This window comes from Balaenoptera musculus, chromosome 17, assembly GCF_009873245.2.
Source record: "Balaenoptera musculus isolate JJ_BM4_2016_0621 chromosome 17, mBalMus1.pri.v3, whole genome shotgun sequence".
NCBI lineage: Eukaryota > Metazoa > Chordata > Mammalia > Artiodactyla > Balaenopteridae > Balaenoptera > Balaenoptera musculus.
Genome location: NC_045801.1, coordinates 16,561,033 through 16,586,936, shown reverse-complemented (window position 1 = coordinate 16,586,936; position 25,904 = coordinate 16,561,033). Strand labels below are relative to the sequence as shown.

The following is a 25,904-nucleotide window of genomic DNA, read 5'->3' as shown; positions in this document are numbered from 1 at the left end:
GGGCCCACGAGCCACAACTACTGAGCCCACGTGCCACAACTACTGAGCCTGCGCTCTAGAGCCCATGAGCCACAACTATTGAACGCGCGTGCTGCAACTACTGAAGCCCACGCGCCTAGAGCTTGTGCTCCACAACGAGAAGTCACTGCAATGAGAAGCCCACGCACCGCTAGGAAGAGCAGCTCCCGCTCACCGCAACTAGAGAAAGCCTGCGCGCAGCAACAAAGACCCAACGCAGCCAAAAATAAATAAAATTCAAAAAAAAAAGAAAAATGTTTGCTGTGTGGCTATAATAGTAACACACACTGGACACTCCTCAGTGCCCACCAAGAGATGAGTGGCTACATAAATTACGTCAGATCTAAAAGAGGCAGCAGAGTAGGGATACAGAAACTTAAGACATACAACCATGAAGCTGTACATTTTAATTTACAGTTCTTAGCAATAAAAAGGATTAGTTACAAAAAGGGAATTTCTCTATACAAAATTAGGATTTATTTCCTTTCACAAAGAGAATCCGCTGTCATGTCTTGCCTTGCCAAATCAAATCTCAAATAGCTTGCTTAGCTAAAATTATTCCCCAAAAATAGGTAATCCAGACAAAATTAATAAAATTATCAGCTTCTTAAATGTGTTTAAGAGGAAGAATTTAATGAACATTTTGCCTTGAACTGAAGAATTCTAAGGAATACTTGTAACCTTCAGCAAGACTACTGTTCTCAGGCAGTTGAGTTGCTGTGACGGCGTGTAGGAGACTAGCTCACTTACCGTGAGAATCTTCTTACACATACAATGAGTCTCCACTCCTGCACAGTGAGTGCAAGTACGACATAACAGGAAGAAGGGTTTCTAAAATTTTACAAGTAAATTTTATTCTGGCCACAGGTCAACAGCAAACATATGACAGTTAGGGTTCAGATTCTCCCCGCCTCCTATTTTATCATATAAATTAAATATGAAGAGGTAACCTCGAACAAACTTCACGAAAAATGTGGAGAGGATTTCAAATCCCCACTTCCTAGAATAACACACATCACTGCTTCAGAGTGGGGCGAAGAGTCATACTCTTAGCACACAGCGTTTCCTGCACAGAACCGCTGGTCAAAACGTTCAAAGCCTTCTCTAGTTGACTCAAAGTATGGCAGCCACTCAGCACTGCTCCTAGCCGTTTGCTTTCAGAATAAAAATATAAAATAAGAACCTGTGTGAAACGTCGCAGCCTTCAAAAAGCTATCCGATGACAAGCCTAGCTCTGATGGAAAAAGCCCACCTGTAAAAAAAAGAGCTGTGGGTGAAGATGGTCTGATGCACCTTCATGACTCGAAAGAAAAAAGCTCCTCAAACACAGATGATTCTAAAGCCATTACACCCAAAATTATGTGATTCACTTAGATGTGCTTACAATAGCTTCTAAAATAAGATCTACGTACAGAGGAGCTGCACCCTCCTCACAATTAACTGAAGCATATGGCCATGGGGGTGGGGAATGGGGGCTTGGTTTAAAAAAAAAAAGACAACTTAAAGAGGGTTTAAGGTTCTCCCTCCACTCTACTCAATAAACATACACCCAGAAGGAGAATGAAGTCGAATCAATGCCCAGGCACCTCTCAAAAAGAGCTTCTCCCTGTGGCCAATGCGCTTTGGAACTTTCTAGCACAATACAAATCCACTATTCTGGGTACACACAGAGCCAGTATGCCCACCATGGCTTAAACCCAGTCCCTGTGTATGATGCAACTCCACTAGAGTTTTGATCACTTAGGATAAAAAATGCCTAGCAAGGACCTTCAGGCGTCATTAATACCGATCTGTGGTCCTCACTGACTCAACGGTGCTTTTTTTATCAGAACAGCTGAAGAGGTGGCAAACGGTGGCAACTGATACCAGGCCACAGCAATCCCAAAAGCTGAGGAAGCTCTTCATCCGCTGTCCGCCTTCTGCCCTACGGTTACGGTTCTGCCACCGTAAAACACTGGGAACGAGGCCTCTGTGGCCAAGCCTTGGCAAAAGTCAACAAATAAAGCGAGCTTGTCAGAGGCAGAACCATTTCACGGGCTATCTCCTCTAGCTGGGAGTGTGAGGGTGGGGAAGGAGGAGGGAAGCATAGGTGCGAGAAAGAGCTAAGAGCCCCCGGGACGGGGGTCTGGTGACCCAACGCCAGATACCCAGCTTGGTGCCAGCAGAGCGGGACTTGCCGAAACCCATGATTCAGATGGAAAAGGAAGAGAAGACACCAAAAACTAAGGTCAGTTCCGAAATCTGCCCAGTTGATATTTGTTCTTCTTAGCATTAAGGACTTGAATGAGAATCATGAAACTCGAGGAACATATATTTTTTCTTCAGGATTTAAAAAACTGTTGTCTTGTACTGAAAGACTACATTCAGTGTGGGTCAGGTCCAACAGCGTTAGCTAGAACTCGGTGGTAAAGGTCACCCGGCACTGGGAGGAAACGTCATCTGAGTGGAGGGCTGGTGGGCAGGCCAGAGGCCACTCCGTCACTGGTCCCCGAGCCTAAAGCCCTGTCCCCAGTTGTGTCTCCCGCCTCCGCCGTTCTGGTCGGCGGCTCGCCTCATGCTAGCGGGGGGCACACCAAACCCTGACACCCCTCCTCTCCTGCTGGGCAGCCAGCGGTACCTGGAGCAGAGGGGGAAGAAACAAAAGGAGAGAAAAGCACAGTCACTTCCACGCAGTTGTCCATCCCGGCTCCCTTCCTGGGGTTCCCACGGCATTTGTCACGTTGAATTACGTTCGTCTGTGGCCACGGAGAGGCTGAGGACAATGTCTTATTGAACTTTGCCTTTTCAGCACTTAGCTCAATGTCCTGACCACAGAAGGCACTCACTTTTTATGTTTCCTTTTTAATTTACTAAGCTTTCGCGCTAATTTCACACTCTAACTTTTTTTTCCCCTGATTATAAAAGCAATTCATGCAGGAACAGTATGGAAACAAAAATATTACACCCACGAGCCCAACAACCAGAAAGAACCATCTATATAGCATTTTAGTTTTTGTAACTATGGCTCTAACTGGCTCAAAGGATACAAAATAAATTCAGTTCCAAAGGACAAATCTGCAGCCGGCGTGTCTGAGCACCGCCCCGCATCACCATGATGCTGCTGGGTTCTTCGGCGTCCATCAAGGGACAGCGGAGAAGACAGCTTTCTGTCTTGGAATTTGGGCGTGTTTTAAAGTTGATTCATAGTCTGCCCTCCAACTGCAATCTTTCTCTCACAGATGGTGGGAAAGCTGAGGCCTGAAAAGGTTAGCTGATTTCTCATCTTACAAATTAATAAATTAAGTCACAGAACAGCTAAGAAAATGTAAACCCAGGGCTCTATGTTCACAATAGTTCTTCTAACTACTTCCCTTCCTTGACTATTAGTAAACTGAGAATGTATTTTAACCTATTCCGCTAATCAGATCCTGATGGTTCAATTTTTGTCTTGAAGGCAGAGACCGTGATCTGATACCTCTTTTTAAACCCCTCATGGCACCAAGAGCAAACCACGAGGGGTGACTTGCCCACAGCAGGAAGCCTGCAGAGTTCAACCTTATCATAAAGCATCTCCTTTACACCGGGTGCTGCACGTTTATAAATGCCTCTCATCTTCACGACTGCCCTATGAGGTTGGCACTACTATTACCCCATTTTATAGATGGGAAAACTGAGGCAGAATTGAGCAAAGCTCTTCTAAAGTGACAGACAGGATTCAAACCCAGGCAGCCTGACTCTGGAGCTCGTGCCCCACACCACTTCCTACGCCTCACACTTCCGCAGGACACACAGCATGAGATTCAGGTGACAACAGTTAGTGACCGGAGTCCTCATGTGTTTACATCAACCCAGAGAGCTGCACGGTCCCTCCCCAAAAAGACAATTAAACCCCTTGTAAACAGAAAAATAACTGTGCACAGAAGAGGATCTGTCTACTTTTCTAAGTGGAATGCAAAATAGTGATACGACTTAGAATTCTATAACTCGCATCCTCCCTTTCAAACAAATACAGTTTTATCATTACATCAACATGTATTTCCAAGCGCTGGTTTCCCAACATTCATGACGTTCTGGCACAATAACATTCCTCCAAAGTATGTAATAAATTGGAAGACTTAAAAAAGGCAACACCAAGGCTGTCTTGCTTTTGCTTCTTACTCTGAGACAATATGGAAGCCATCGCCACTGCTTAAACAGATAGTGAAATTAAATGCAAGTAATTAGTATAAAAAGATACCCAATTATACATAATCAACAAAGATTTATGGTAATTTCAAAGCAGTTACTGCTTTTGCAAGGAGCTACATTTTGTCATCTGATCTTTATGCAAAATTTAACAGAAGGGCTTCCACCAACAGGGAAAGCTCAGGCGGAAGGCAGGCTCCGGTGGGCTGTCGATTTGCCACTAGAATCCCGTACACGTTGTTGCCCACAGTTGAGAAATCTCTCCAAGCCATTAAGTCAGAATATGGCCGTTTGAAGTAAAATAGTTCTTGGCTGCCCCCCAAAGCAACAAGTTTTTTTTTTAATGATGCATCTGCCATCTGACTTGATAAACCGAGATCAAAAATCCAAACCTGCTGTTATTGCGTCCTTTGATAATTAGAAAGCAGATTGGTCATTTGTTTTTTTTTTTAGCTTGAAGGCAACTCAAGGCTCACAAGAGAAACAAGTTTCTCCTTATGCTCTTAACGAAAAAAACAAAACAAAACAAAAAAAATACAACACTAGTATACTTCTCTGTTTGTATATTGTATTTCACCATAAAAAACCTTCCTCCAACCTATAAAAGTGGGGGGAAGGGGTGCCTACTCAAGTTTGCTGCCCTCACTGACCCCCTGGAAGAATGACAAAGTGCAAAACATTAAAACGAGCAAGATGTGAAAAGGGTTTTTTTCTGTTCTTTTTTTTTTTTTTTTAAGCTTCTAAGTGCAAGCTATTATTGCATACGCCCGACTGGAGATTAAGCGTGATTGTCAGGCCGGCTGTGACACCCAGATGGTGATTTCACTTGTCCCTTCTTCGACAGCCTTTTGCTTCACTGACAGAATGGTCACACTACTTGAACGCCTAAGTGTGTCAGCATCTCTGGGGGCTCATCAGAATCCCGCCCCCCGCCCCAACTTCAGGAGCAAGGCTGAGAGCTTGTATTTACTGAGCATCCACTACTGTGCTGCTAACGCTAAACCCCACCTCCTGCAGACCCGTGAGACAGGGCCTCCCCCCAACACACAGACTCGCAAACTAAAGCTCGGGGGATGTACTAAGTCACTTTCCCAATATCGGAACTGGTAGACGACGGGAATGGGATTCCAACCCAAGTCTGTCTCGAAACCAAAGCCGTGCGCTTGCCCTGCTCACTTGAGTAAACCCTGCAAACAGAGAAAGAACACGCACACCCTCCCAGGGGCGGGACTATACAAGCCTCCAGTCTCTCATTTTAACGCTGAAAAGTCCTTTAAACATTCTGGTCTATGGTATTGAATATAAAAATGTTTTAAACTGCTAACCAATGAGACTACTTACCCTCTTACCCCTTCCTCAGCCAAAATCTTGGGTAAAACTGATAACCCTGTCGCCCTGGCCCCCTGCTGCACACGCTGGAGCCACACAGGCATGTCGCCCGCACTGCAGGGTCCACGGCTCCCCGGGATGCCTGAATCTAGGCTCAGCGGCCCCTGGCTACGAGGGCTCCAGGAGAAGACCAAGCCTCGGCTTGGAGTGACCTGGGCAAGTCCCTGGTTGGCTCACATTTCTCCATCAGACTGAGAGGGAAACCTTACCCCTCACGGAGTTTTTATCAGGATGCTGACAAACACGGACAATAAGATGATTATCAAACGAGACGGGGAAGAAACACTTACAAAAACTGAGGCGTGGATAGAAAATTCCTTCCTCCCAAGTCCATTGGGTATCTGAACATGAGGAAGAAATAAAGATGTCCAACAAGATTTCCAATTAGCTCATTGATGACCCTGCAGACAGAGAGCCAAATGAGTTTAAAGACATTCAAGCAGTAAAGTGAGACGCAGCAAGTTTTAACTAATAGCAGAGGGAAGAGATCCTTCATGGCAGCCTGTTTCTGGTCGCTGGGAGTCTGTGACAGCTTGACAGTGAGCCCTTTTATAAAGTCTGAGTGGCACACATATTCTGATTGAGAAGCAAAATCCGTCCTGCTGGACCAATGGGGCCTGTGCTTTTCAAGGCCAGCTGCCCCTCTGACATCTCTTTCAAGCCCCTGCCCATCCTCAACATATTGTTTTTGCTACTTCCTGCCTCAGGAGTTGGGGCAAGCTGCAAAGCAAGCTTTTGAACGCTTTCAGTCACAAATACCATATTTGCAAAACATGGGTAAAATGGAAAGTTGGCAAGAGAGAAGCATGGGAGTAAGGAAAGGAGGGATGAAAAATGTCCACTCCTCCATTCCTGGAACCATGGATCACATCTCCCTCACCTCTTGGGTCCCTGACTGTAAGACATCACAGAGATCACTCTGGAAAGCTGACCTTCACCTTGTAATCCTAAAATAAACACTGCCCTTCTTCAATTTTCCCATGGCTGACACATAGGCCACTTCAAGGTTTTACAGATCAATTCTTACTGTTATAGATCCTTCTCCATCTCCGCCTGCAACATGATTCCTGTTAGCAGCAAATCACTGTCTACAACTGTTCCCAGATTCTGCCCTTCTGGGCGGCAGGGCAGTTTTACCTAGCCCCGGACTTGCTCTAGTCTAAACAGAATCTGTTTACTCGATTCATTCCCTTCTCCCTATGGATATGCAGCAGAAGTTAGGACCATATAGAGCAAAGATGTCATCGTATTAAGAACTAGCACTATCAAAATCTGTTTAAAAACGTTAAAAATATTTTGCAGTGTAAGAAACAGGAGTTCTTAGAATAACTGCATCTTGAAATCCTCCTTCCAAAATTCTGACTGGATGCATTCAAGATTTTCCTAAGTCTCAGGTCTAATTCCAGACTAGAAATTTGACCCTGTTTGGCCCAAACTTCTAAACTATCGAACCACTGACAAAACTTCCCATCTGAGAATCTGTGCATTTCTGTGACTGGTAAGCAGTTTCCAAGGCATTCTGGAAATGCCTTAAGAATTAAAAAAAAACAGGGGGCTTCCCTGGTGGCGCAGTGGTTGAGAATCTGCCTGCTAATGCAGGGGACACGGGTTCAAGCCCTGGTCTGGGAAGATCCCACATGCCGCGGAGCAACTAGGCCCGTGAGCCACAACTGCTGAGCCTGCGCGTCTGGAGCCTGTGCTCCGCAACAAGAGAGGCCGCGACAGTGAGAGGCCCGCGCACCGCGATGAAGAGTGGCCCCCACTTGCCACAACTAGGGAAAGCCCTCGCACAGAAACGAAGACCCAACACAGCCAAAAATAATAAAGAAAGAAAGAAAGAAAGAATCTATCAAGGGACTAAGTTAATTTAAAAAAAAAAAAAAAAGAATTAAAAAAACAGGAATTTTATGCACAGAGTCAGCTTGGATAAAATTAGGTCTATATTTGCTAAATCTGGACAGTGAATCCAGAAATAAATATTTATTCAAAAACACATATATGGAAGCATACTATAACAACAAACAACAACAACAACAAAAAACCATTCAGTGCTAAATGTGCTTAAAGCCCTGCAATTCTAATCAATTACATCCAAATGAAATTATTTCAAAAGTATAAGGTACCAAGCAAGGTATCAACGTTGAGATTCTTTGAAGTGTTATAAAGATTAGAGAAGGAAGATAAAGAATAATGGAAGTCTTCCAAGGGTTAGTTTGCAATTAAATAAATCTAACATCACTTACGAGCCTCCGATGATATAGTTGAATCCAAGGATAACCCAAGGTAAATAACAGGCCTAGGAAAGAATATACACAAACATGAATATACCTACAGAGGATATAGCTGCTAGGGGGCTGAAATGGGGAAGGTTCTATTGAGAAGGGCTTTTATAACACACCATTGTAAAGCAATTATACTCCAATAAAGATGTTTAAAAAATAAATAAATAAATCCTTTGGAAAGTCATTGCAAAAGTTCCTTTTATCAATCTAGCATCATTCCTACTGTTTCAAGCCTTCATTTATTTATTTATTTATTTATTTATTTATTTATTTATTTTTGGCTGCATTGGGTCTTCGTACTTTAGTTGCGGCGAGCAGAGGCCACTCTTCGCTGCGGTGTGAGGGCTTCTCATTGTCGTGGCTTCTTTTGCTGCGGAGCATGGGCTCTAGGCACACGGGCTTCAGTAGTTGTGGCATGCGGGCTCAGTAGTTCTGGCTCGCAGGCTCTAGAGCACAGGCTCAGTAGTTGTGGCGCACGGGCTTAGTTGTTCCGTGGAATGTGGGATCTTCCTGGACCAGGGCTCAAACCCCTGCCCCTGCACTGGCAGGCAGACTCCCAACCACTGCGCCACCAGAGAAGTCCCTAGCATCATACTTATTCATATATTAACAACTGGAGACAGAGTACTTTGCCCATAGCTTTCAGATCCAATACATAACCTGCTACATTATAACAAATAGCTTTAGAAAGGAGATGAGTGTCTGGGACTTCCCTGGTGGCACAGTGGTTAAGACTCCGTGCTCCCAATGCAGGGGGCCCAGGTTTGATCTCTGGTCAGGGAACTAGATCCCACATGCATGCCACAACTAAGAAACCCACATGCCGCAACTAAGGAGCCCACCTGCTGCAACTAAGACCTGGTGCAACCAAACAAATAAATAAATACAAAAAAAAAAAAAAAGAAAGCAGATGAGTGTCCTATGGATGCTAATAAAAACATGGTCCATAACAGTGTCACACTAAGACTCCTGCCAGCAAATTGTTACCAATCAGCTATAAAACATCCCATCTTTTTAGGTTCTCCTTTTACATATTTCACAAAATTACTTTGAATCTTTATCACATTACACATCGATCTCTTGAACTAACACTCTCCCAAGTAAGACAGCTCTCCAGATGAATTCAACATTTGAGCCCCTGTAAAAAAAAATTAGTAAACAGAACCCTCCATTAAGTAGGGTTGGGAGACCAGAAGGGGGAGCTCTCACGCCCTGTTTCAACAGTAGAGCCCAAGAGGAAGAAGACAGACTTCTTTCCCTGCAAGGACTCAGCCAATGAAAAGCTTTGTTTACCACACCTCTTGGCTTCCTTTTCCTCTTTACATAAAAGCGCTCTCCTTCCCTTTGCATGTAGGGACTTGCTCGTGGCTCACCATGGTTGCAGACCTCGAAATGCAGTTCTCTACTGATCCCAAGTAAACCCATCTTTGCTGCAGAAATATCTGGCAGCCTATTTACTTGAGGTCAACACCCCTTACCAGTTTCAAGACATCATACTAAGAGCTAAGGGCGTTGCAAAAAACATCGCAAACTGGTAAAGAAAGGGTTACACATCAATAACTTGAAGGCAGAATGTGGTGAGTACTATAAGAAGAACACAAAGTATTGCAGAAGCCCGAAGGCAAGACCAATTCCAGGGAGGAGAGGCAGGAAATATGTTTAGTCCCCCACTCAAATTAAGAATGGGCAGGATTTACATGAGAAAGAAAATAAGATGTTACAAGTGGAAAGTTGTGAGAGAAGGCACAAAGGGAAGCGTTTGGGAGGGGAAAACCAATCTGTTTCGGCTTAAGTGTAAAATACATAACAGGCAATGATAAGAACAGACTAAAAGAGAGGGTTCCACATGAGTGTCCTTCCTCCTCTCCCCCTACCACACACACATACATGAGATCACTCAGGACACATGCCTAAAGGGCCTGAGCTCCAGAGGGAGTGAGAAGTAACAGTCAGCAAAGGACTCAGGGCTGGCTCAAGAAATCCAGGGGGGCTGAGGAAAGGAGAAGGGGCTTGCCTACGGTTTACTGCTCTGCAGTGACCTCTTCTGCACGTGTCAGAAAGTACATCTCTGGGCTGAAGAGAGGGATTTCTGCAAAGACAAGTGAAAAGGAAATTTTCCCAGCTAGGTTAGAGTACCTTAAATCGTGTTCCAAACCAAAATGATACAATCATGTCTCTGTTCAGCTGGGCCCAGACATAAAGTACTGACATGATCAGAGGAATCATCAGCAACTGCAAAAGAAACGAACACGTAAAGGCTCCGGAGGCACTTAAAGCAGAGGCTTAGCGTAAACCCACCTTGTTTTGCCTTTTAACCTCTCCCCTCCAAATAAATTCTCCCATGGTTATTCAGAAAGCAGAAAGAGATTCAACTCATCAGAATTACTTAACCATGCAATGCATGCTTTAAAATCCTCTAATAAAATACAACACAATTATATTACTTGGGATGGATTCAGAAATATCAGGGTCAAGCTCTGTTACTTGGAAAAAGTATGCAATAAAGCTTTACTTACCACGTATTCTCAATTTTTTAAAAATACATATCCACATACATGCACAGAAAATACTGGATAACCATCGTTCTCAACGTTCACACATAATAAAGAAGCCAGAAATGAGCAAGGACAGTAATGATTTAGGTAACTCACATAAGAGCTTCAAAATGCCATACAATTAACCACACAGTTAATGCAATTTAAACTTCTGTCAAAGGTCATTAACAGTAAATCTGAAACACATGAAAGGCCAAATAGTTTCAAGGGACACTTACCTGCATATCCATTGCTAAGCCAGTAATCTTGGTTTGTAAAGTTAAAGATCAGACACAAATAAAGCATTCCACACCTAATAAAAGTTCATTTCATTCCAGTTTTCTGAAGGAAAACACTTTTCTATAGTTCAGGTTAATCTTCACTGTGAACACGCTATTAAACTATCCGATGACGAGGAAATAGTAGAAATTAACTGCTTTGGCACATGACTCAGTTTGGTTGCCTGTGTCCTCCGTGCCCTGCCACTGTATTTTAGCATCTCTCCTTCAATTAGGAGATGGAGGGGCATGTGAAACATGCCTCTGAAACAAATAATGCGTCTGCTCACATTCAGGGCTCCACAGCACAGGTGAAGTCCAAAACAATCTTTTTATCTTCCCTTAAAGGAGGGAAAGGGCATCCAGAGTGCCACAATTTTCTGGCTCTTGGCCAAGTTTCAATGGACACTAAATCCCAAAGCCATTCTGAGCTCACCAACTGTGCACAGGACTTGAGCCACCAAGCCCCTTCTGCTGCTCTATCTGTAAGGGTCTGCAGCCGCGAGGCTGCTGACAGCTGTGGCTGACACAGAGCAAGCAGAGAGGCATGCTGTATCCTTTCCCAGAGCCGGGCACTTACAGAGGGACTGAATTACCATTTAGGACCTCAAGACAAAGACAGCACTAAAGTCAGAAAGGATGCTGGTTGTAAATTAATTTTCTGATAAGGACCACAGCTTTCAAAAGCTGTCTCATGGCACGGAATCTCTCTGTGCTGCAGTCAACAAGCTGCCACACACGAGAACACAGAGAACTGGGAACAAGAAGAGGGAACAGTAATAAAACTCAACCAAATGTGGAAAAACCCCACAAAGGCAATGGTAAGGGAACGCATCACTCCACGGCTGTGTGATTTACTACCGCTTTTGACAAGAACTTTCATGATTCTTAACTATTAACTATAGTAAACATAGATGCAAATACTATCATTTAAAACGTTATGCAGATTACTGCCCATTTCCCCAAACCTGAAAAAAAAACTGGTTATTTCTGGCCCAAAATGACAGACGGAAGGATACCACGATGCAAATCCAGTTAAAGAGGAGCATGAATAAATAGTCTGCTGGCCTCCCATCAAAAGCTCCTGGAAACAAAAATAAGCCAAATGTCATGGTTCAGAATTTCGGAACAAAGAAACTTCTACGTTGAGAAATACTTCAAAAAATTGTAGAGAAAACAATAAATGAGAATATTTTAAAACCACTCCTCGGAAGTAAAAGAAAATTTTTTTAATATATAAAACCGTGTCCACAATTAAGCCCTAAAGTAAAGTTGCCCGGGTATCAAGGCTAATCTGTGTTCTCCTGACTGAATTCCAGTCCATAACATGCTCTGCTCAACTAGCACCAGCCAAAAGAAACCCAAAGGGAGGACAGTCAGGTCCACAGCTACTGAGACCCCACCCCCTGAAGCCCCTCACAGCCTGCTGGCCTTTCCTTCATGGCCCTCATCATGAGATGGAGACCTATTCGTGATTACCTGGTTAATTCCTTCTCCCTCCACTAGACCATAAGCTCAGTCAGGGGAGGAACCATGTCCGTTTCGCCTACCACTGTGGCTCCTCTACACAACTAGGCTGGGAAGCACGTACTGTTGTTATGACTGGAGACACATGCACACACACACGCACATGCACACATACGCACACACACGCGCGCATGCACTACCACTCAGTCCAGCACTGGGCTTACCAAGAGGATTCAGTCTCCGTCTTCCAGGAGCTCACATTCTAGCAAAGGAAAACAACGGTGGGGGAGTAGGGGACAGCCACACCTTTCCATGGCCTTGACTCTTACTCTTCCTACCATATCTGTGAGGGACAATGGAAAGACCTACACCCTCCTTTTGCAGATGAGGAAGTACAGTTACATGACCAAAGTCACATGGCTTTTAGAAGCAGAGTGAAGTCTAATTTCTAGTTCAGTGTTCTTTCTGCTACGCCACATACTGGGCTTTGTCTTATTACTGGGCAGAACAATCAACATTGGCCCAGCTCCCCCTTCTAAGGATGATCCTCATGCCTCCAGCTGCAAGACTAGGAGAGGGGCGGAGAAAAGAACAGATGACTGTAAGTCCCTCTATCTCAAACGGTTACTTCCCCCCCTCCACACCCCATCACAATTACATGATATATATAGTTCATTTAAAAAAACTAATCCTAACAATCTAAAAAATACAAGAAACTAGTGAACATAAGAGAAGCAGACTCACAGATATAGAGAACAAACAAGTGGTTACCAGTTGGGGGGGGAGGGGCAATGTAGAGTCCGGGAGCAGGAGGTACAAACTACTGGGTGTAAAATAGGCTCAAGGATGTATGGAACAACATGGGAAATACAGCCAATATTTCGCAGTAACTGTAAATGGGAAGTAACCTTTAAAAATTGTGTAAAATTGTTTAACTAAAAAATAAAATAAAGTAATAATCCTAACAAGTATCAGAAAGGCAGAAAGAAAATCTATCTAAAGGAAAATAGATTTCCAGCAAAGTCTCTCCTCCTCTTTTCCTTATTTCTCTCCCCCCACCACCACCCCCGCCCAGTACTTCAAAGGCACACTCTAGCCACAGTGTTAAGGATGCTTAGCAGGAGGGGATCACTACGATGCATCAGAGCTGAAATTCTAACAAAATTTCTGAACTTTAATAACGGTTGTGCTTCTTTTGCTATGGTTTTGGCTTTGCGATTTCTAAGGATTCTTTAGATTGAGTACTTAAAATATTGTAATTACACGAACTACAGTACTATATTACTTGGCAAGCTTGCAACTGGGAATTTACAAATTAACTGGTCTCAAACTGCAGTCTTCCAGTTCACATCAGAGTCCTTATAAATAAGCCAACACTGCTAGATACTTAAAATAGCCAAGTGGGAAAATACACAGGTGGCAAACATTTTGTCAAAATGTTATCTTGAAGCTGTATGGTGGAGAGCAGATGGGGGTCAGTAAACTGGGTTTCAGTCCTAGCTGTGTTTGTCAAATAGCTTTGTGACCTTTGGGGCACGTCACCACCTCTCCAGACCATTGTTTTCTTGTCTATGAAATAAGACGGTTCAATTGAAAGATCTCAAAAGTTCCTCTCTACATGAATGTTTGTAGTAGCATTATTCTTAACAGCCAAAAAAAGAAAACAAGTCAAATGTCCATCAACTGATGAATGGACCAACAACATGTGGTAAATCCATACAACAGAATCTTGTTTGGCAATAAAAAGGAATGAAGTACTAATACATACACGCTACATGGAAGAACCTTGAAAACACTATGTTAAGTGAAAGAAGCCAGTCACAAAAGAGCACATATTGTATGATTCCATTTGTAAGAAATTCCAGAATAGGCAATCTAAAGAGGCAGAACATAGGTTAGTGGTTGCCCAAGGACTGCAGGGGGTCGGGGGAGATGGGATTGAATAGAAATGGGGAATGGCTGCAGTGATGAAATGTTCTAAAACTGATTATAGTAACGATTGCACAACTCTGTGACTATCCACTAAATTATAGACTTTTTTCTTTTTGGCTGCGCTGCGCATGCGGGATCTTAGTTCCCCAACTAGGGATCAAACCCGTGCCCCCTGCAGTGGAAGTGCGGAGTCTTAACCACTGGACCGCCAGGGAAGTCCCAAATTAAATACTTTAAATGGGTGGAATTGTATGGTGTATGAATTATATACCAATAAAGCTGTGTTTTTTTTAATATTTATTTATTCATTTTGGCTGCCCAGGGTCTTGGTTGCAGCATGCGGGATCTTTTAGTTGAGGCATGCGGGCTTCTTAGTCGCAGCATGCAGACTACTAGTTGCAGCATGCACGCGGGACCTGGTTCCCCGACCAGGGATCGAACCCGGGCCCACTGTCTTGGGAGCACGGGGTCTTACCTACTGGACCACCAGGGAAGTCCCTAAAGCTGTTTTAAAAATGCCTCTCGCAACTTCCCTGGTGGCGCAGTGGTTAAGAATCTGCCTGCCAATGCAGGGGACACAGGTTCGAGCCCTGGTCCGGGAAGATCCCACAGGCTGAGGAGCAACTAAGCCTGTGCACCACAACTACTGAGGCTGTGCTCTAGAGCCTGTGAGCCACAACTACTGAGCCTGTGTGCCACAACTACTGAAGCCCGCGCACCTAGAGCCCGTGCTCCGCAACAAGAGAAGCCGCTGCAGTGAGAAGCCCGCGCACCTCAACGAAGAGTAGCCCCCGCTCGCCGCAACTAGAGAAAGCCCGCGCGCAGCAACCAAGATCCAAGGCAGCCAAAAATAAATAAATAAATAAATAAATTTTTTTTTTTTAATTTTTTTAAAGTTGCATGTTTCAATTACAGAGACTAAGTCTAGGCTTTTACTTGCATAAAGTAGTGTTTTTCAACCCCAATTTAGGAGATATATACACTTCAGCCCAATTGTGCTTTAAAAAACAGGGACTGCTGTGTGACAGAAATGAGGGAGATGTCACATGAAGTGAGAGGCACACACGGGATATGGACAAGATGTGTAAACCTCTGCTCTTGTATTTTTTGCACCTATAAAATGGTGACACTGCTGCTTACACCTCATGATGACGCTGTGAGGATTAAAAACCGAACAATCTAAGCACCTAGTAGAGCCCTGGCACAGCCACTACTTACTGAGCATTTACACCGTTATGTCATTTCTTTATATATGCCATCTGCCCTCAGAATTCCTCCAATAAGTAAATACACGGATTAGTAAATTAGACAGAAACAATACTTAAAACAACCACAGATAACATACCTGTTTCGAGTCGTGTAGAGTACTGATATAAGAAATATAAATTGACCAAATAAAGAAATCCAGTTCCTGGACCCACAGGGAAATAAAAGGTGGCAGTAATCGGCCTCCAAATCTGTCCAGATCAAAACAAACACGGCTGTTAGTCTCTCTAAGCTGGGTGGTTTTTTTTTTTTTTTCCTTTTAACTAAACAAAATTAACCCTTGCAAAACATTCCCCTCAGTGACGAGAGCTACCAAATGGACATCACCAATATAATTCAAGAAAACTGAAGAAAAGTTCACATTAGCTACAATGACTTCAGTGTGCAAGACAATGGAACGAGATGGCATCCTAAAATAAACAAAAAATATTTCTAAACAAGTTGAAAAAAATCAATACTAAAGACATATATGGTTAATCTTTACTGGGATCAGGCTTATAGTTATGCCTATCAAAAATGAATTACAGTATAACTGAATCACTTTGCTGTACACCTGAAACATTGTAAATCAACTACAGTGGAAAAAAAGAAAAAAGAAAAAGAGAAAAGATTTATAAAGATAATTTCCAACAGTAGAGTAATTATCTCTATTTAGGAAAAGAATACACTGGGATGACAAACCTTGTCAAAAAAATGTCATATTCAAAAGGTACAAGTAAAATAGGAACTTTCCATTCAAATCAATGTGCTATTTAGGCAATATGGATACATAACTTAAAAATATTACCTTCCCCCCAAAAAACTACAGAAAGGTCTACAGTGAGAAGTAAGCCTCCCTCCTGACCCTCAGTCTCCCAGCTCCTTTTCCAGCAAGAACGGATCCATTTATTGTATTTCTTTCGAGAAACAATCATTTCTATTACTATCATTCCTCCCTTTTCATCTTAACTTACCTTGCACTGTTCTATACCTTGTTTCACTCCCTTGAAAAAATATTTTTATAGGCTTCATAATATTCCTTTTGTGTGGATGTCCAAACTTCACTGAAACTGTTACAATGCTACAATGAATATTCTTGAACATCCTCTTTATACACGTACATATAGGATAAATTCCTGTGAGTCAACCTGCTAGATCAAACATTTGCATTTAATTTCAGCAGATATTGCCAAATGCCTACAAAAATGTTTAACCGATTTATACTTCCTCCTAAAATGGAGATTAATGTCTGTCTTCTCTACACAGCCTCACCACTTAGTGTATTTCACAGTCACCAATCATGTTTCTAAAACTTTAGCATTTTCTTTCTTCATTTTTCTACTCGATTTGCATTTCTTTACACATTATGGAAATTGCCCTTTCTCATTGTTGCAATTATTTTCTGGTCTGTCATTAGTCTTATGCTTTTGTGGCATTTTTGCCATATAAAATGAAATGTAAAAGTTTAATTTTTATATAGGCAAATGTATCCATCATGTATCACGTTTACAAGTACTTCTCCCCTCCAAGAATATAACAGTGCTCCCAGCTGTACTGTGGTTTATGTAAGGAGTGAGAGAGTCAACTTATTTTTCTAGATGGTCACTAGTTTTCCCAATCCTATTTACAAAGTGACCCATCTTCTCTCCATTGATTTGAAAAACTACTTTCATCATATATTGATTCCCTTTTATAGGAAAGTCTACTTTTAGACTATTCTGTTTGGAATCGAATTCCAATACCAATACCAAGCTATTTTAATTTCTAGTTTTATAATGTGTTTTCTTATCTGGTAAAGTTATATAATTAAATAATCCCCCTCCTGTTTTTCTTCCACATATGTCACAATCTTCTTGGCTAGTCTCCATATTACTTTTCTAAATGAACAAGAACCAACACCTTTCTTATTTCAATGTGATAAAGACACAGTTTCTGGCCAGAAAGAAGTCTTTCATACCTTTCTATAGAGCTTTCGATTTCTATCGTTTTTATACCCAACCACCAAAGCTGAATTATCTAATTGTTTGTAATATTTGAAAACTGAGCCTCTTGCACTTTCCAAGTATACAACTCTATCTGTAAATAAAATTTTGCATCTTCTTCTTGCCTAATTTACTGGCTAACACCTCCAGAATAATGTTAAGTTATAGAGGTTGAAGAAGATGGCCTTCCCAGACTTGGAAATGCCCACATAATGCTGGCTTTTGTCTTGAGAGCTGTGTGTCTTATCGCATGACTGTGAAAGACATGGTCCCTACATCAAGGAGGTCTCGATAATAGGGAGTCTGTCCAAAGAAGCAAGAGTAGGCACAAGGAAGGGGAACTTTTGGTCTTGGAAAAATGAGTACAGAGTCCCAAAGAACTGCAAGAGCACAACAATGAATGGGTATTGCTAATGATTTGGGTGTGGCTAGAATGGAGGGCATTAGTTGTGGGGCTGGCCAGACACAGCTGGCAAGTCAGGTTCTCCAAGTATAGAACTGTAACCCTCAGAGCTTAATTCCCTGTGGAGGAGAATGCACTTCACATACCCCAAAAGTCACTTTCCAACAACCTTGAACTAAACCAGTAAAACAAAATAGGTTAAAATTCATTTTGGTTTACTCACAATTTTATCTCAGAAACAGTTGAGTCTGATGGAAAGAGCGCTGGAAAGGATTTGAGAAGACAGAGATTTCAGTAGGGGCTTACAAGTCATCACTCCTGAGTCTCAATTTCCATTTGTAAAAGAGGAATGATATACTAATACTTGCTCCATTTTGGTTAATGGTTTAAAAAAAAAAAAGTGTACTATTATGCTCATTTACATGTCCTAACTCAGGGGGTAGATTGTATAGATGAGGAAGCAGAATGAGAAAAGGCTAAATAATAGCCAGTAAGTGGCTGAGCTAGAATTTTGTCCCAGACAGCCTGACTCCGGAGTTTATAATACTAATAAGCCCCTATTTTTACAATGCCTCTCACAAGTGACATCATTACTATGAGATATAATTAAAATTAGTAAACATTTTCAGTACTACTATACTACTTGTATAATCCTGAAATGAACTGAGAGTAAGCTCACAAATTCACTCTTCAAAAGCACTGGGGGTAAAAGACCAGAAGCAAGCAAACCATGGCCTTGGCTCGGGGCCTTGGAAAAGTCTGGACCTTTGAGTTTGCGTCTTCATCTATCCAGTAACATCTGTCCTTTGACTCCCGCCTTCCTTATCTCACAGATTTTGTAAAAGGTTGGAATTAAGAAAGCAGATTTAAAAGGTGCTTTGTAAAAAAAATTTGTGTGGGCATACAATTATTGCAATCTTTTAGGAGACATGTGCTGACCTGGTTTTTACAAATTCACATTTTAAACTCCCCGCAGGTTCCTCTAAGTTACTCCAGGCCTGATTTTGGAAAAGAAACCTCGGGGGTTTTCTGACTACATTTTTCACTAACACTTGACGCCACGATGCTATTTTTAGCCACTGTGTGCACCTGTGCTTTGGAAATCAGTGTCTGTCAAAATACCGCACACTTCTTTTCCCGGTTCATTAAGCTTACCCTTGAGTTATACTTGCTCTCACTGATCTAAGGGACTTAGTATTATTTTTACATCACTTTAAAATTATAATCTGAAAACACCAGGAGACAGCTCATCTCTTCAGAGGGACACAGTAATATATTTCTGAAATCCCCCTTGAAGGTAACCAACTAAATCCCCTCCTCTCCTCTGATACATAGATAGTTAGGATAAGGAAATGGCTTTATTTTCAGGGCTGGGAGTGGTGAAGGCACCTTTTCGAGCCTAGAAAGCCTGCACTGATCCCTAAGAAGCAGCCAGGGGCAGTGCAAAGAGCCTGGGACTTGCAGGCAAGCATCTCACTGTAACCCCACAGCAATCTCAAGGCCGGAAGCACAATCACCCACCTTTTCACGAGTAAAGCTGGGCCCTCATTAGAGCTCAGGTAACCCGCCTGGAGTTCCTCATGTAACGAGGGCACGAGGCCCACGTGCTCCCTGGCGTAGACGCCCTCAGAGAAGCACCAGACACTGCTCGCCAGCTGCCAGTCCAACAACTTCTGCTGAGTGTTCAGTTCAACCATCCTTGCACAAAAATCTCCCAAACAATGTGCTACTGAAATCATTACAAATGCCACCCAGAGTCTAGGGCAGGTTTTTTTAACTATCAAAAACAAAGATTTTTCTGCAACAATACAGACTGGTTGATTTGGAGTTAAAGAAAGTCTGCCTGGGTCATCAAGCAAGTAAGAAAGAAGAGCACCCACGTGCCAAACGCTGATGTTAGCAAACTCTGGCTTTTCTCTCTCTTTTTTTTTTTTTTTTTTTTTTTCAGCGGGTGGCGGTCTGGGGGAGAGGAGCTGGGGGGTGGGGCTGGGGGGACACTAGACAGGCAAGAAAATCAAATGAAAGGCACTCAGTCTCAACTGAGGACGTTAAACCAGCTATTAGGAGCCATCAATTCTACTCCTAGGCATGTATGCATACCTATGTTCACCAAGACGTGTTCCAGAATGTTCACAGCAGCACTACGCATTCTAGCCAAAGCTAGAACTACCCAAAAAGCCCGTTACCAGCAGAAAGGGTAAATAAATGGTGGTCTGTTCACACAAGGGAACAATATAAGGATGAGCATTCTATAACCACATGCAACAATGTGGGTGACTCTCAAACTGTTGAAAAGAGGCTAGACACAAAAAATACATGTTGTATAATTTCATTTATAGAAAAGTAAGAAAACTGGCAAAAACCATCGATGGTATTAAAAGTCAAGACAGTAGTTACCCTTGCAGTGGGTAGTGGCCAGAAGGGAGCAGTAGGAAGGTTTGGGGGATGCTGGCTGTGTCCTGATCTGGTGGCTGGTTATATACTGATGTTCAGCTTTTGAAAATTCAACAAGCTATAAATATATAATACATACACTTTCCCGCTTGTATACTGCAACTCAACAAAAAGTTTAAAAATGAAGCTCATGGGCAACCTTAGCTACAGGCCACAGCAGAACTGTCTTATGTGGACAGGACTGCAGAGGAAAGATTTTAAAGCTGTACATACCAGAACACTTGCCATAAAGTTCTAAATCCAAACCCTGAGGCTACTTCTATGCTCAGCCTACAGACCAAGTTCATTCCCCTTCCAGTTATGTGCCTGTATGACTCTCTTTCCCAACACACTCAGATCAGTCTCCTAGGGCTGCTGTCATCAGGCTAAATGTGATAACATGAGCAAAAGCTTGGCAAATATAAGCACCAGGCCCGATCACAGACTTGGTTGGTGCCATTTCTTTTTGTTCCTGGAAACAAATTAGAGAAATTGAGAGTACATATCTTCCCATTTCTAGTCAGGACGCCTTTAGTGGGACAAAAAGAAGGATAATAATCCAGCAGTTACGTTTTAATTTCTATTACAAATTAAAATTAGAATATTACTGCCCAAGGAGAGAAGGCAGCAATGGCAGGAATTATTATTGACTAATAAGTAAAAATAGGCACTATTTTTTTAATAGATTATCTACCAGATTACTTACTGGGCACTTTACAAACATTTTTTATGTTTTTATATAATAGAGGCATGAAGTAGATAACATTTTTCCTCAATTTGAAGATACTCATTTTTGTGTTCCTGAAATTAGAGTGTGCCTTACAGTCAATATATTCATTTAATGTAATTTGTACTTTCCTCCCCTTCCAAAAAATTGTATTAAATTAAAGGAGCATCTTATAACCAATGGAGTTACAACAGAGTTAACTCTTAGAACAGAGTTAATATGGTATTAAATTATCCCCACTTTTAGGTGGAGAGATTGAGGCTCAGGAAGGATAAACAGCTTGCCTGAGGGCATACAGCTTGCAAGGGGGCTAAGCCAGGCCTGGAGACCATGACTCAACTACTTGAAATCCCACAATCTTTCTACTCTAATAGAAAAGGAACAATAATTTGCTACGACTGGTTTGAAAGAAATCACCCTCAAGAATGTTTTGTTAAACACTTAACTATGTGTTTTGGTAGATAGTATGCAAAGGAGTTAAACAAGAGCGCTTAGAACTATCTTGAACTCACCAAAATAGAATCTGAAACTGCAGCTATCAACTGGGGTAACGCTGACCTCAGGATGTTTATGGGGGTTAAGTGAGGTATCATATGGAGAAGCCCAACACAGATGTAAGGCAGTGATGTTATTTTGTCCAAAGAAACGAAATCTCCCGTGCAGGCAGCCCTGGGAGACATAACCTCAGAAACCACGAGGGCAGCAGCAAAGTACAGCCTCTCGTCTAGTTAATCAGGGACCAATATGGAGACATTTCATCACTGTGGACTAACTAACTGATCAATGACTCTTATATGTGAGGGATGAGGAACTTTAGGCAACAGTGGAGTGAGGCTTAACATACACCTACCCAAACTAAGGAAATAACATTTTAAACTTTAGAGTTCCAAACCAACAAGCCACTCAGAGGAAACCCACAGATAAGGAGGAAAAGTAACTTTTGTCAGTTCCAGCATGAATCCACAATTCTAAATTGATCATCTCCAAGTTGTCCAAAGATGCAGCTTTTAAGGAAAAGAGGAGCCTCTAGCAGAAAGCACACCACAGGCTGTGTGTCCTCACCCATCAGCCTCTCAGATGCAGTTTTTCCTTTAACTGCTTCATTTGCAAATGAGTTCTTCCAGGTGGGCCTGAAAGCTAAATCTGTCCAGAAAGAGTAGGAGTCAGAGTAGCAGAAAGAAAGTATAGATACTGGTCTCTCCACACCTGCGCAGTGAGCACACTCTCCTGCCTTCTACCAGCAGCTGCTCCCTCGTTTCAAGATAACAAGCCCACAAGAAACAATGCAAGGAAGATGGGAAAATTATGGAAGGTGGGACATGAATGATGACCTTTCTAATCAGTTCACCACTTTTAATATTATACACATGTAGGCTATTGGAAAGACTTATTTTTACTAAGCTGACTACAGAAACAAGCAAGATTTTGCAAGGAGGGCCAAAGAGCCCGTTTTGACCAGGACCTTCTCATTTACGACCATTTACGATGTACAATCATTTACGACCCCTGCTCCTCAGGCACCGCATTACCTAACATGCCACCGGGCACAAAGTGCACAACATTCACTGCAACAAATATTTTACCAAAGCAAACAGAAAAGAGTATGCAATTCTGGCTGCACACCCAGATCATATTCTAATACCCAACTGCCTACTTAACTTCTCCACCTGGATGCCTAAAAAGCCTCTCTAGACTTAACGTGGTCAAAATATAACTCTTTATTGATCCCTTTCTCCACCCCCAAACCTAAGCCTCCCTAAACATTCCCAATCTCAGAAAAGAGTTCCACCAGGCACTCAGGTGCTCCTGTGAAAACAGTGACATCTTCAAGTCCTGCTCCTTCACACATTCACCCTTCACATCCATTAAGCTGCACTGGAGTCCACTGCAACTCCCCAATCTATCCACTTCTATCTTCACAGCCACTCTGGTCCAAACCACCATCTCTCTTGCCCTCTAACTTAACTCATCTCTCTGATCCTGTTACCTAGCCCACCCTTTCCCCCATTCACATACCAAGTCCATGCCACAGAGTAGCCAAGGCAATTTTTCAGTCCTTTGTTCAAAAGGCTCTGAAGCCTTTCTAGTGCCTTCAAATTAAAGTTCAAACCACAAAGCCCTGTACAATCTAGCCCCAGCCTAAATTTCCACTTTCACTTTACTGCACTCACCCCTGGTTATCTCTCTGTCCTCAACTACCAATCCTCATCCCTACAGCTGACTCTGTACTAACCATCCAGTCTTCTTTCTGTTTCTAATTCCTGCCTCTAAGCCTTTCACTTATTATTCCTTCTTCTTGGAAGATTGTCCCCAGAGCCAGATCTTCCCAAAGCTGGCTCCTCATCATTCAGATTTCAGTTCAAATATCTTCTCTGAGGCCTTTCTGGAACACTCCATCAAAGTCACTCTCCGTCACACACCCCTCTCTTATTTTCTTCATGTGAGCTGGGACTTTTTCTGTACTATTCACTATTGTACCCCTAGTGCCCAGCACTGGCAAGTACCCAATTATTTCCATGCATTCAACCCATATATAAGCACCTGCTATATGCCAAACACGAATCTAGGTAACAAAGACAGTGGTAAACAGACAAGTGGCTCTCATGGAGCTTTATTCTCTGAAGGGAAGCAGGCTAACAAACATCAAGGGGTGATATGTAACCAACAAAAATTAAGGATAAGGGAGACAGAGTGAAGGAGGGGTACTATTTTACGTAGGGCAATCAAATAAGGCCTTGCCAATAAGGTGGCATTTGGGCAGACTTGAAGGAGGTAATGAGATAAACCACGGTTATCGCCCTCAAGCAGAGAAATAACATGTGCAAAGGGCCTGAGCAGGGATGGAGTTAGGTGCTGAAGAAACAGAAAGGATTCCACTGTGGAGCCTAATATACAAGGTGGAAAGTAGTAGGAGATGAGGTCAGAGAGGCAGTAGGGGCCTTGCAGGCCACTGAAAGGACTTGAGCTTTACTCATCCAGTTGAGAAGACATTAAAAGGTTCTGGGCAGAAGACTGACAGGATGTGATTTATGTTTTAAAAGGATCACTCTAGCTGTCTAGAGAAAAGATTGAAAGGAACAAGGCTGCTAAGATAATGGCTTGCAATAGAGAATGAAAAGGGATTGCATTCTGGATATTTGTCTAAAGTAAATAGAATTTACTAACAGACTGTGGGATGTGAGAGAAGAAGTCAAGGATGAGTCCATGACTTTTAGGTTGAGCTCCTGTAATAATGGAGTTGCTATTTACTTCTAGGGAAAAGGGTATTGTTTTGGACACACTACGTCTGAGATGTCTATTAGTCATCTAAGTGGTAATTTCAAGTATAGGGTTGGATGTACAAGTCTGGAAGTGAGACAGATCTGGACTGAAAATATGTATATTTGTATTTGAGAATCTTCAGTTTGTAGAAATTATATAAAGCCATGAAGCTACATGAGATCACCTACAGCTAGGGAGAATATGGAAAAGAGGTCCTGGGGTACATCACAATATTTAAGGATCAGGAAGATGGGGAACCAGCAAAGAAAACTAAGAAACAGCCAGTGAGGAGAGGGAAGACAAGAGTGTGTTACCCACAGTCCAAACAACGTGTTGAAATTAATGTCAGATCTTAGTATCCGACCTGCCACTGATTAAAGATTTAAATCACAGAATCCGGTGAATAAAGATAACCTCCACAAAACTAATATTCTCTTGCCAGAAATGTTACTCTGGGCTGTTTCCTTCATGCTTCAAAAAATAAGGACTTCCATTTCAGGAGCAATTTACTCTTTACTCACTCCTTCATAAATGCAACTACTACCTGCCAGATACTAGATCAGGATCTGGGATGCACACAAATAAACTCACTCTTTGCACTTCGGGCTTCAAATCACTCCTACTGGGAAGAAACTCCATTAACATAAAAAGAACTCAGCTGGTAGTTGAGCAAGGCGACGTCCACATGCCATCCACTTGGGTGGCAGAGGGAGGTCAGAGGGCAGCTGCTCCAGGTGGCCCCAGGTTGCTACTCACTGGCGTCCAATACATTGACAACTATCAGACTTACCTTCCCACTGCCGCCTTCTCTGTGTACAGAGAGCGCGGAGCACAATTTTAATGGAAGGACGAAATCAATCCCTTCCACCGGGCCAAACCGTGTTGTCTCCCTCCACGTCTCCAGCTACCCAGGCCCACGCTCAAACCCCTCGGCCTCCACCCCACCCTCTGGCCACAGGACCCCGCCCTAAACCGCGGGAGCCACCGCACTACAAGTCCCACCAGGCACCGCGCGTCCGCAACCGGCCGGTCTACGCTCCGCCGCTGAGGGGCCACCTGGGGCCTGTAGTCTCCACTTCCCCAGTCGCCGGTCAGTACCTGGAAGCGATAGAGGAAGGCTTCGGGCCAGAGGAAGAAATAGGCCGGGCTGATGAGACCGAGTTTGCCGACTAAGGGCACCGCGACGGTGGCGGCGAACCAATAGCGCGTGATGGCCGGGATGCTCCTGAACCAGTCCCCGATGTCCGACATCTTCGCCTCTTCGGTGGCCGGGATGTGCAAAGCCGCCCGACTCCCGTCCCGGCCCCCTCACGACGCGGCCCGCTGGGCGAGTGGAAGGTGTCGAGGCGGAAGCCGCCCCAGCCCCCTTGCGGAACGCGGAGACCGGCGGACGTGGCGCCACCGAATTCGGACGAGCGAGGGAGAATTCGGAAGCGAAACTTCCCCTTCCGGCGGCCGCCGACGACGTTGACCAGAAGTCCCGCCGCTTAAAGGGCGAGCACCGTTTTTACCACTGGGCAGAAGCTCGGTGGTTCGGAGGCGGGAGGGAGAGGGGCGGGTCCAGGCGGGGCCGACAACACGACTGGTGGGGAACAGTGGTTGCCAGGAGCAACGACAGATACTCCAGCCAATAGCGAGGCTGAACGCCCTCTACCCAGTTCCTGCTGGATTTATAGTCCAGGTGGGTCCACTTCTTGGAGGGTGTTTAAAGGGGAAGGAGGAAAATAAAGTACAAGGTAGCCCCTCAACTGTCCATTCTTTCCACAAATGTTTATTGAGGGTTTAGTAA

The 25,904-nt window shown here is 43.2% G+C and overlaps 1 protein-coding gene across 1 annotated transcript; it reads right to left on the bottom strand.

The window, feature by feature from the left end:
* Positions 1-410: 410 nt before the first annotated feature.
* DERL1 (derlin 1) lies at positions 411-25,592 on the bottom strand. Its single transcript, XM_036830577.1, has 8 exons — positions 25,214-25,592; positions 15,410-15,521; positions 11,685-11,749; positions 10,627-10,653; positions 9,990-10,085; positions 7,815-7,867; positions 5,862-5,972; positions 411-2,635 (listed from the first exon to the last, which is right to left on the bottom strand). The coding sequence occupies exons 1-8, from the start codon at positions 25,364-25,366 to the stop codon at positions 2,497-2,499; spliced, it is 756 nt and encodes a 251-aa protein (XP_036686472.1). The 5' UTR covers positions 25,367-25,592; the 3' UTR covers positions 411-2,496.
* Between the last annotated feature and the right edge of the window lie 312 nt (positions 25,593-25,904).